Source organism: Oculina patagonica, chromosome 3 (assembly GCF_052425735.1).
Source record: "Oculina patagonica isolate OP01 chromosome 3, crgOcupat, whole genome shotgun sequence".
Lineage (NCBI taxonomy): Eukaryota > Metazoa > Cnidaria > Anthozoa > Scleractinia > Oculinidae > Oculina > Oculina patagonica.
This window is the reverse complement of record NC_135760.1, coordinates 21,074,728-21,087,298: the sequence shown is the minus strand read 5'-3', so window position 1 is coordinate 21,087,298 and position 12,571 is coordinate 21,074,728. Positions and strand designations below refer to the sequence as shown.

Below are 12,571 nucleotides of genomic sequence, written 5' to 3'. Positions count from 1 at the left end.
CATCATACCATCAATACGCCAAGGCCGTGCCAAGGCACTTTAGTTCGTTTTTAATACCCAAAAAATACCCTTTTTAAATCAAGTCACCCCAAAAAATTCTTGCCAAATTTTCCAACCCCAAAAATCCCGGAATCAATAATTTTAAACCCAAAAAATCCTTCGATCATTCCCGTCATTTACAAGCCGCAGTACCCCCTAGTCCAGTTCCTGAACTCTCTCTCTTACGCGCGCCTTTATTGAACCCAGGCGCCTGGGTTCAACTCCTATGTAGGAGAGTTCAGGGACTGGACTAGAGTACCCCCCTGGGGTGCAATAATAACTCGAAAACCACACAGCTGAAAGTATGAACTAATTTTTTTTATAACATAGTGTTAGGGATTGATAAAATCTTGGGTCAATGTCTGTCTGCGAGAAAGTGTTAAAAAAAACCTAAAAGAGTCAAATAAAACGACTGCCAAAAATTTTAAAAAAATGTGGCTCGCAAAAATAGGATCCGGCTTTTCGGGTTGCAGGCTCGCTGATTTGGTCCCCAGAGCGGGTAGGATATGACAGGATAGGGCTGGGTAAGGTAGGGTAGCTTTGTGCTGTGCAGTGTAGTTTTGCAGGTAATTTTCACATTCTATATTTTACACCACTCATAGATGAGTGGTTCGAAAATAAAGTTTATTCAAGTACAGTAGAACCCCGGTAACTCGAACTCTGAAGGGAAACGAAAAACAGTTCGAGTAAGCGGGGTTTTCGAGTTAACCAAATAAAATAAAAATGACTGAAAAGTGGGTCCAAGGGAAATAGAAGTTAGTTCGAGTTACCGGGATTCTACTGTATACATGATCACTCCAACTACCCTTGCGATCGCTGCACTTTATTGTTCTTGCTATTACCTATGGTACACACAATCACCCTTTTTACATATGAACATCTTATGCCGTCCTGCAGCTGGTCAATTTTTGGATAGTTTTCTGCTCAGTTGACCGCGACATCTCCTTGCTTTCCTTCTGACCAGTCAACCTCGTTCCCAGGGTCTCTCTCCCCGCCCCGGGGAGAGAGAGACCCTGAGGTTGCTGACCAGTCTCCAGACTTTACTCGCCTATAATAAAACGAAGGGACTGGAAACGAGTAAGCTTGGAGTCCATTCAAGAACACAGTCTATAATCCGTTTCTTAAGTTCGGAACTTACGCGGTACGTTCAACGGTAGCACGTGATCAATTTTATCAGTCTACGCAAAAACTGGGTCGAAAAACGGCTGTACAACATTTTGAACATTTTTGATGCCTGTGTGAGACTGGTATGACTACTCTTTTTCATGCTAATGAAATAATAAAACTGAAAATGAAAATAACCAAATTAAAAGCCTCTTATGTCGCGGTCAACTGAGGTCAACTTTTTCTCTATCGCTGTTGGGTCCTCACGCGGAGCGATGTTACGCTGGGTAAGTCACGCAAAACCCCGGAAGTGAATGCGTGACATGACGGCACCACAGTTAACCAAACAAAGGGTTAAAAAAACGACTACAAATGCTTTTTCTACGGGAGAAACTTGAATGCCGGCGAGCGTCGTATTTATTTCTTGAACTACTGTTTTGCACTAATTATAAGTTTAAAATTCAACACAAACTTAAAGTGCCTATGAAGTAAAAAATAACTTTGCTCAATTTGCTTGTTTATGTCTTAGTTAGCACGAATATGCGTGTTTAAGATATCAAAAGCGCTTTTTTCTAGCATTTTTTGAGCCTTGAAGTTTGGATTTCGCAATTTGAAGTGGGTCCTTTTCGCGCGCGGCCAAACGCTCCGGTTTCACCGGAAATGACGTACTTAGTGGCTCTAAAGACACCAGGATTATGGCGTAAAGAGAGCAAAGAGGGCTGGCGAAAGCTATATTTCGGCTTTTGAGTCAAACAAAGGCAATTGCGCAAACGAAACTGCAACAAATACACTTATTTCCTTTGGTGAAGCTTCGCAGAGTAAATGGAAGCGAAATTTCTATGTGTATAGTAAAGCTATTCGTTCTGATGAAAACGCAAGAAGAAACGAATTCTGTTCCGTCGGCAGTTCAAGGATCGCTGTTCTCAGCACAAGCTCTTCCTTGCCACAAATGAAACGATAAAGTCATGAAGCGAAGAGGAGATTTATCAAAAGAGTCGGTATCTCTGTAAAGGATATGGTGGTCTCTCTATATCATTCTGCCCTGACTAGCCGAAGAAAGATTTAGCAGTCGCGCCAGGAGTTTACAATATGTTACACAGCTGGGTACAGTATACGTGTTATTCTTGTTCCTCAAAATTTAATTTGTATGGTTAGTAGATCGTTTTATCATTCGTAAGAAAGCAGTCGTTTCCTTTCCCAAACACTCGAAACGATCGATCGCCAGACGCAAACGAATGCATCTGTGAAAGAAGCAAAAATATGGAATGTAAATTCGACTTGAGTGAGTTAGAAATGCTTGTGTTTCAAGTAGCGCGCTTCGAATGTTGTCACTCACGTCTGCAGTTCCGGTAGTATTCTATGGCGAATGCACTTTTAAACAATACACTGAGATCTCGCAAAATCTTGGACAAATTTTACGGCTGCCTTCGCCGGAATTATTTGCTGATAAACACGCACTGCAATCAGGATTTATCGTATCCGGATAAAGAAGTCGACGGTTGTATACCGTAGAGCTAACGAACCATAAAGAGCAAAAACTGCAGTTCTGTCTATTCTTGAAGAGGAAATTTTGGTATCGTTCATTGAAGTCAAAAAGTGCTAATCTTGAGTTTGAAGAAGTGTTATCTTGCCGTGTTGTCAAGTTTAATTATGTCACTCTCACGCTTCGGAGAAATTATAATGTCAGTCCACTGTACTTTCCCACACAAGAACACAATCAAAATGAAAGTGATCGAGCAACTGATCGCTTCTTGTATTAAAATCACCAAATCGTTATATAATACCGAATAACCACCGGGATAGGCGTACCGTAACCTGAATTTACACATTCGACAAGCAAGCAACCTCGGCGCGGCAAGCAGCGTTCGTGTCAATTCCGAAGCACATTGCGACACTGCGAAACCACTCACAAAATCAAAGCCCGTCAATGTATGTGCTTTTAGAAACAATAAAAATTCTAGTTATTCATTTTTTATAGGGAATTTCTCATTTGAATCTGCTTCGCCGAAGTTCGATCGTGCTTCGCCTTGTCGACCAGTGCTTGTGTGAAAGAGCGCTTGATCGGCTTGCGGCGGTTGGACAGGTCCAACTAGCTACTTCAGTCCATTTAGTGTCACGATATTTCGTTGTGCGATTCATTTCTGCTAGAAACCCGCTCTGCCAAGTCCACAGATGGCAACATATCGTTCTCGTCGGACAAGATTTCGATTTATCAACGAAAAAGCAGCAACAATCTCAGCTGAAGTAGTGAACTTCACTGTGTATCAACAAAATCTAAGTGTAAACTCATCCGCGGAACCACTAACTACGTCATTCGAGCCAAATTCGTGTCCAGGCTCCAGACCCACTGTTTTGTCTTGCCGAGGGCACTTTAGGCGGCAAAAAGTCCGATTTCTCTCTCTTGTACATTATTCTTTTTTTAACTTTTCGGAAAGTAGACATAAAGAGCTACCAAAAAAGGCAAAAAAGTTTTTTACTTCATAGGCACTTTAAAGTACTTCAACTACCCTGGTGAACGTACCATTACAAACCAAATTTGTTCTTCTTAGTGCTAGTAACTACTTTGCTAGTCCTGTTAAAAGCGGCTGTACTTGCGAATTAAATTAAAAAATGTCAACTGACGGTTAGTCTCCTTCGCAGACGCACTTTGGCATCGTCACGCAATCTTCATTGGGATGCAATCTTCGTTGCGTGACGATTCCAGAAAACGTCTGCGTAAGGAAACTAACAGTCGTTGAGTTGAACACTCGATGTTTGTCTACGCTTTTGGTGGTATTCCATAATCTGGCGGAGGCTCGGTGCCATCTGTTGGGCCAGCCATCATAACGGGCTGTTGTCCCGGATATGGCTGTTGTCCCGGATATGGCTGCTGTCCCGGATATGGTTGCTGTCCCGGATATGGCTGTTGACCCGGATAGGCCTGTTGCTGGGTCATTGCGGTCTGCTGCACTACCATGGGATATCCGGCAACTGGCTGTTGCATCACCACCACGTTACCTTGCTGCAGGAATGAAGTCATGGTAAGTTTACAAGTCTTGCAGAAAAACCCACAGTAATGACTTTAACGGGGGGGGGGGGGGGGAGATTACGAGCTGGGTGAGAGAAAGGAGTCATTTTTCGATAGGGAAATGGAAATGCCTTAAAAATTCCTGTCGTTGTTTACGCCCGATTCTAGACAGAATATAACCTGCAGTGCAGGCGTTTTCCGTTGGCGCGTGTAGTACTAGTTCGCAAACGAGTGGATTCGCCACCATGTTGGATGAGGGCAGTGAGAGGTTTGGAAGCGAGGAAAGCGAGAGGCGGGAGCTAGGGAGGAGCTAGAATTAAGAGCTAGGACACGTTTCTCCTATCCCCAATCCTCTCCCGAGTAAGAATCCAAGATGGCGCGCGATCAAAATGTGTTTGAATATGCTCCCTAAATACGCTAGACAGAATACTGAAAATGTCCAGCTTAGGTTGGAAATTAACTGTTGGTTGATGAGAACAATTTGCTTATATATGTACCTGACTGACCATTCCACACACAAGCAGTTAGTACTCTTGCACTTATTAATCAATTATAGTTTCAAAATTCTTTGTATGGCCAGGGTAAAATCAAGGTTGGTGTTGTTATTGTATCTGGGTAACAATATTTTTTTAATTTCATAGTTTGCGATTATGATTCGATCAGGTACGCGTCCATTATAGAACCCTTACGCCCAGGCCTGTCTAACCTCATAGCGAAATAGTAGCGTGACGCTGTCACAGCAGAGTTGCGTGACTTACCGATGGTCTTGCACAGCAAGTGCCCATACAGCCAATGATGGACCCAGCCAGCGTCAAAATGCAAGAAAAGGCGCTCATGATCAAAATGCACAAAAAGATGCTCTCGATTGTCCTGATGTCATCGCAGTTGTGCACTGTGAGTTGGTAATACAAAAAAACTCAAATTAAAAAAGTTCTTTAGGGGACAATCACACGTACTTCGTAAGGGGTAGGGGAGCAAGGGGGGAGGGGGGGAGGGGGGGGGGGGGGAGGGGGGAAGGGGGGCAGGGGGCAGGGGCGCAGAGGGGCAGGAGGCAGGGGGTGCAGGGGGGCAGGGAGCAGGGGGGGGGGGGGGGGGGCAGGGCTTTCCGTACCTTTTACCCGCAATTCCATAGTAGTTCCCGCTCCTTTGCGCTATTCCAGGTTTCTATTGCAAAATATAATGAAATGTTGCCATTTTTTCTCAATTTCTCCTGGTTCTCGTCACCTTGAGAATCCCGCTTCCCGCTTCCCGCTTCCCGCTTCCCGCTTCCCGCCCCCCATCCCTCCTCCCGCCCTCTTTCCCTCTCCACTTCATAAGGAAAAACATAGCGATGGAAGAGCAATGTGTAAAATAAGATCCAATATACCTCCTGGGGGTTACCATGGAAAGTTCGTGGGTCCATGCGTACAGGCGCATATTGTGTCAAACCTATATATATCTTAGTCTAACTGGGGCTATAAGCGAACCAGGGCTTACATTAGTACCCCTAACAGCCCCCCCCCCCCCCATTTCCCTACCTGTTACAGGGGCGTCCTTTTCAGTGTCATGACACTCACATCGATCCCCGATTTGATCGCAGTTCGTCTCGACTACTTTCCTGATCACGTGCCAGATCACCCAAGCGATAAAGGCAATGATTACTTGCACAAGGCAAACGATGAACCACAGAATGCACATCACCAAGTAAAAGACCATCTGTAAATTCGAAAATCGCAACAAAGATTATTCTATTGCGCTGATAACTTAGTGCACGATACAATTTTATCACTGACTAATTTTTGTTTGTTTGTTGTCAACTGAAATAAAGGACATGCCAACCTCGTTCCCAGGGCTTTTCCCTTGGCGTTTGCCAAGGGAAGCCTGGACGAGGTTGAGGACATGCACAGGTTTCCGGTTTTGGGTTGCTGCTTTTTTGACAGAACTTTCTTTCACATTTTTTCATGAATAGCTTCTTAAGTCGGGGGCATGGGTGGCGCAGTGGTGTGAGCGCTCGCCTCACACCAACGTGGCCCGAGTTCGATGAGTTTGCTGTTGGTTCTCTTCCTTGCTCCGAGGGTTTTTCTCCGGGTCCTCCGGTTTTCCTCCCTCCACAAAAACTAACACTTTTCAATTCCAATTCGATCAGGAATCCGAGGGCCACAGGTTCAGTAGTCGCAAGACAATTAAAGATGCCACCATATTTCAAAGTCCGTTACTGCGCAGACTCAGGGTTTGTTTTCACTTTTGGTTTTGAATTCGTTGAAACGTTACACTTCGGTGATAGCGTACATGAAGTTTTTTAGTTCGCCATTACGGATCGTTTCGTTCAAGAATTCACGATGAGCTAAAACGTCCGTTTGAAATACCGTCGAGCTTCTTTTACTCGGTTTATTAATGTTTTAATTTTTTGTTTAAGGAAGGACGGATACAGAGAAAGAAGGGAAAAAAAAGCAGAGAAACAAAGGAAAAAGCAAGTATATCTGGCGTTAAAATAATGAAGAAAAAGGTAAGTCTTTGTCCCGGAATTTTTACATTTTTGCTAGTAAACATAAAATCTTCTGTTTGTGGAAAAGTGCTTTTCAGAAACTCAAAAACATTGCAGGTCGGAGATCAAAAATTGCGCAGTACGGTGAAAAAACCCTGTTTAGAAATTCATCTGGGTTAAAGGAGCAATGTCACGATATTTTAAATCATTTTTCTGATTACTTCCAGATTGAAGGAAAACTCAAAGTAATAGTTGTGAAATGTAGGAAAATAACAAAGGAGTAATCAAAACCCGAAAATAACCATGGATGGTTTCGTCTGACGAAGATTAAGACGGATTACGACTGACAAACTTGAAAAAACTTGCCAGTTTTTTTAAGATGAGTTGTCCGTGACTGAGCTCCTTTAAGTGCCACCCTCGTAAAATAAAGACGATTTATTTATTTATTTATTTTGGTCCACGAATGTCAACGTATTCTCCTGTCCGATCAGGAACCCTCTAGTGGCTTTAGGATAAAAGTGGGGCTGTAGTATTTTTGTGGCTATATCGGGGTGAGGATGGGGCTGGGTGTCTGGAACACGAGTGGATATTTTTTAGCAACGTGTGTTCTACTTACCGCAGTTTTGTTTCTCTTTAGCCATGTCAAGATTCCCAAAGCAGCAATTACCGCTAGCTGCAGAAAAAACGATGTACAAAAATTATTCAACTCTCTCGGAAACTACAGAATTTAAAGAGCTAATGAGCTAAGGCCGTTTACAAGCTAGCGAACTAACGAACAGTTACAAGAGAACTGCAACGAACAAGTTAACGAGCTATTATAAAGGAATTACGAACTAACGAGATATTGAACAGTTACGATCGAACGGAATTACAATCTTAAGAAATAAAGAGCTAACGAACAGTAACGAAACAACTTCAGTTATGAGTGAACTCCCATAGACGAACGAATGGGCGAACGGACGAACGAACGGTCGGATGGACGTACTGACGGACGAAAGAAAGAACGAGCGAGCGAGCGAGCGAGCGAACGAACGAACGAACGAACGAACGAACGAACGAGGGAACGAGCTAACGAACGAACGAAGAGCTAACGAACTAACGAGCAGTCACTACAGTCACGAGTGAAACCCGACAGACGACAGACGGGCGAACGGACGAACAAACGAATGAACGAACGAAAGGACGAAAGAACGAACAAACGAACGTTCGCGAGCTAGCGAGCGAACGAACGAAAGAACGAATGAATCAAAACCGGCGAAGTAGCGAACGGTAACGAACGAACTAACGGTAAAACAAACTAACGAACTTAAGATCTAACAAACTGAGGCATAATGTGTCTAAACAAAATGAACGAGGTGTTTATTTCGAAATCCATGTTATTTTGACGGACAGTACAAAGAGCGCATATTGAGAATCAAAGGGCTCTTAAGCCAGCTCATTCATGTAATGGCTAATTTGCAATATTTTCTTGGGTCATGATGAAATATTGAGTTGAATGCTGCTAATGTGTACCTTCAAGGGAGACAAGAAACAATCTGAAATAGCAGTCAATAGTAAACCATTGAAAAATATATGGAGGGGAATAATTTGATTTTGAAATAGCATCTCTGGATTGGAGTGTTTGAGGCCCCGTCCACACTAAATGTGAAAACGGATTTTTCACCCTGAAAGTGGATAAAATGTTTTCCGTCCACACTATCATTTTCGTATCGTTTTCAAGCAATATTTTTACCGTACACACTAATTCGGATAAATTTGAAAAACGGAGTTTTCGCCCCGAAAACGGATAAAATGTTGTCTGTAAGACACTGATCGTCTTCGTATCGTTTTCAATAGTTTCACCGTCCACACTTATCCGGATAAATTTGAAAACGAAACGCGGTATCGGCCCTAGATGAATGGCAAAGCATGCGTGCATAATTACTACTCGATGCCAAGCTAAGGGAAGTAGTCATAACAAGTGTACTCGACGCGGACTCGCCTTGTGTAGGGGTAGGGGGGCTATGCGAGATACCACCTGTCTGGTAAGCCAAATGGACAAAATTTATTGGCCTTGAAATTTGAGTTGAGACTTTCATATAAGGTGTGCATGAAGCTTGCCTTGCTGGAGAATTGGCACAAGGAGGTTTGAATCTTTTTCTTAGTTTCTACTCCTGATAAAGTGGGGAAAGGGGGGTACATGAAGAGCCCAAGAGACCACCTGTCTTTTTGCAGAGTGGTGGGTCCTGTCCGAGTACAATAGTTTTGACCATTTCCCTAAGGACAACGTCGATCGAAAAACTACTAACTTCCATTTTACTTGAGAACTTTGCATTAATCCACAGATTTTAAAGCTATCCTCAGCTGAATATTTAAGACAGCGATCAATTCCAAAAATAAAGGTCGAAAATTCACAAGATGCGGAATTTAATGATTTGACGTTTGCTTAGAGAACGGCGAATGAAATGTACTAAGATTTATAACGCAAGTGGCCATGTGATAATAGGTTTGTTGGCCTGGGAAAGCCCTTTTAAAAACCTGAGGGAAAACTCAGCTTCTGGGGAACCACGCTTGCTACGGGAAGGCCGGAATCTATTGCAGTATTTGGAATATCCAGAGACGTAACAGACAAAACTTGCTCCAACAGTAGACTTTACTTCCAAAAACATAACCAAAGAATATTTTACAAGGCACTTCTATTTATATAGTGACTAGGAAGGCTATTTTTGAAAACATAAACAAACTTTCCTTAGATCTATTGGCTGTCGTTAATCCTAGCTTTGAAACATTCATTACTTACAAAACCGCGCAGGTGGATTACAGTTTTCTACAGGTTGTAATTAAACACTTTTTTTATAGTAAAGATTACACGGACAATAAACATAAAAGCAGGTACTACATGTAGTTTGGCTAATGAGCTAAAGCGTTATCCTGCCAAAACAATATTTCTACGTTGGATTTTCTATGTTTTTTAACAGCTAAACTTGTAAACAAATAAAACTAAATCATCGTAATTTCTCTCCTAACAGCCATTCGACATCAGCTTTTCTGAGAAAAGCTCCGTTTTCGGCCGTCCACACTACACCACCAGCCAGCGTTTTCAAATTTCTCCACACTGGAGACCGTTTTCGAAAAGCTCCGTTTTCGGTGACCGAAAACGCTGTTTTAGTGTGAACGGTTGGCCTATCCGGAGAAATAAAAGAAGCGTTTTCAAATTTATCCGGGAGGTGAATAAAATTGTAAATAATTTGATTGTTTAAATAAAGTTTTGTTGTTGTTGTTGTTATTACCTATGTGAGCACAATATCTTGAAACCTAAAAAATTTATGGTTATAAAATCCCGGCACCTTCAAGTGCAGAATTCTACTTCTTCTGCAATGTATGCAAAATTGAGATTTTAAATAAAATCTAATACAGGATTTTTATCTTTCCAGTGTCTCGCTGGCAGTTACAGCGTTTCTGTCTCTCGCTGTTTTAGTAAAGACCCCCAAAAATCAACCTTGTCCAACCATATAAATTATATACCTTATTGTTACTTATTTTTGCGGGGCTAAATTTTCGCGAATTTCGCGATTTTCAAAAAAGCGCGAAATTAAAGATCCGCGAAAAAAGGTTCTCTATATAATTCATTATGATTAATCAACGTTGCCGTTCGCTTACTACATAATTATCTTGGTACAGTCGTCAAACCAGCTCTACTTTGCTATTATTATTCAAGTCGCTAAGGCAACTGAGAAAAACAATCGGTTCTGGCACGGAAGACAAGCACTGTCGTCAGAATGGACGAGTTAAAGGCTCCATCTCGAAGCTTAGTGCATGACCATTATAAAAACTAACAACAACAACAAGCTCAAGTTAAGTGCATGAAGGCTATAAACAACAACAACAACATTACATTATAACAAAAGAACATTTCATACTATTTTAGGTTTTGTTTTGTTATATGGTTTTTTTCAGTGTCATTCAAGGGAAACCATTGCTAGTGGTAAATGTAAATCAGTTGTGCCAATTTGAGACTAACTGTTTGTTAATGCAGACCAGTATTTTGACAATTTTCGCGAAGTTTAGTTCCTCTAAACATATTTTTTGGCCCGAAATCGCGAAATTTAAGTCCCGCGAAATATGCCAGTTCCATTTTCGCGAAATTTAGTTCCCGCGAAAATAAGTATAAACAATAAGGTATATGGCACATTAGTTCAGTTCAGTTCACTCTACAGAATGCATATATTGTTTTTTGTTAGGCGATTATAGCTTAAAATCGTTCAGTCGAACAGCTGGTGTTGTCATATATAGTCATTAGTTATGCCGCTCTCTCGCTATGATTACACCCCATGAATTCTTACTGTTGTGAGTAACGGAGTGTTTTGAAGTCTTTATCAAAACAGATTAGTTCAAACATTGGTTAAGTTGCTAGCTGCAATTTGCCCCACAAAGTAAACAAAGTCCGATTGAGTTCTGCAGAGAAGACTTAGTTTACTTGATTAAATACAGTATTAGTTATTCATCATATTCAATCCCAGGTGGCAGTATATAGGCCTTGATTTACGATTCGTAAATATCTTTTCCACACCATTTTAAATTCATATTTCGACGAAAGTATTGTTTTGAAATGCTCCTCACAGAAATTAAACCGTTCAAAGTACGCAGCTGGAACGCAAAATCGAAATTTTTCTGTAGGTGAGGCTTTTTTTCGTTCTGATTGCATAATAATCATCCGGCCACCGCTTTTTAAGGCGAACGGAGGAAACTAGTTAATAATAGAAGTTTTTTACAGTAAAACGAAGGAAATGACAAAGCTACATAGTGTGTAAACAATCTTTAAGCATCATTGCTGTTTTTAAATGAGAAGAATACGATGAAGAAACAAACGTGACATTTAAACTTTAATTTGCTCAACAGCAGCGACAGCTTTAGTGACATCCGTACAAAAAAATACCAAACATAAATAATCTGCCGCTTTTAGCTGCTTTTGAACGCCAAACGAACGAGAGAAAACACTGAAAACTACTCAAAAAAGCTTAAAGTCGACGACAAAACAAATATCAGTATATAAAAACAATTATTTACCCCAACTCCAGACCACAGGCCAGAACCTTCGGGGCCACCTTTGCTGAGGTAGATAAATCCACATATCAACTCGATTAGCGCACATACTCCAATCAAAATGGAAACGATTCCAGCGGCCTTCGCCTTGCCCTCTTCAACTTGATCACCGTTCGCCATCGCTGTAAACTCAAATCTCCCTCGGGACACTCAGATCGCAGAGAAAAGGAAAGCTTTTTGCGAAATTATTTTCGAAGGGCGCGTTTCAATGCAACTGTTAAGGGGGACGAATTAATTTTTATTCTTTTGTGTCTATTTGCTATTATTATGCACGTCGCTAAGGCGACTAAGAAAAACAATCGGTTATGACACGAAAGACGAGTTCGTCAAATACTGTCTCGTCCCCATAAGCCGCGATCCTTCTGGTCTGTGCCAGGAACGTCGACGTTGTGTTGCAACGTCGCGAGAATTTTGGACGAGTTAAAGGTACCATCAACCGACTTTTTCGAATGCATTTTATAACTTAAATGTGTAAAAAGTACAGCTTCTCAATTTCAGAATGCGGTAAATAAAGTTACATAGCCAGCTGGATTATTGTTTGCATCCGAGAATTAAACGCATGCGCCCTTAAGACTCCCTTATCAATCAAAATGGTGGACGTGATGGGCCACGCGTGGGCGAAAGGAAAGTTGTTTTTCTTTATTTATTTATCGTTTTTAGACGCGACAAGTGTAAGGAAATTAATCAACTAGAGGTCTTTTAAGCACCATATTTTCAGAACTAACGCTGAACTGAACACATCAGTTCATCGCCAGACAATTTCCCCTGGAAGATTATTGTTCATATAATGCCACCAGTCCTGAAAAAGAAGAAGTTTTTGTCAATTATTCTTGTTTTGGTAACGTAAAGTTTTTGGTAACGTATGGTCAACTGAA

General features: G+C 41.5%; 1 protein-coding gene across 1 annotated transcript; it reads right to left on the bottom strand.

Annotated features, from left to right (window-relative positions):
- Positions 1–846: 846 nt before the first annotated feature.
- LOC144647052 (uncharacterized) lies at positions 847–11,916 on the bottom strand. Its single transcript, XM_078506794.1, has 6 exons — positions 11,661–11,916; positions 7,231–7,287; positions 5,668–5,845; positions 4,909–5,042; positions 3,642–4,144; positions 847–1,624 (listed from the first exon to the last, which is right to left on the bottom strand). The coding sequence occupies exons 1-5, from the start codon at positions 11,814–11,816 to the stop codon at positions 3,902–3,904; spliced, it is 768 nt and encodes a 255-aa protein (XP_078362920.1). The 5' UTR covers positions 11,817–11,916; the 3' UTR covers positions 847–1,624; positions 3,642–3,901.
- Positions 11,917–12,571: the final 655 nt, after the last annotated feature.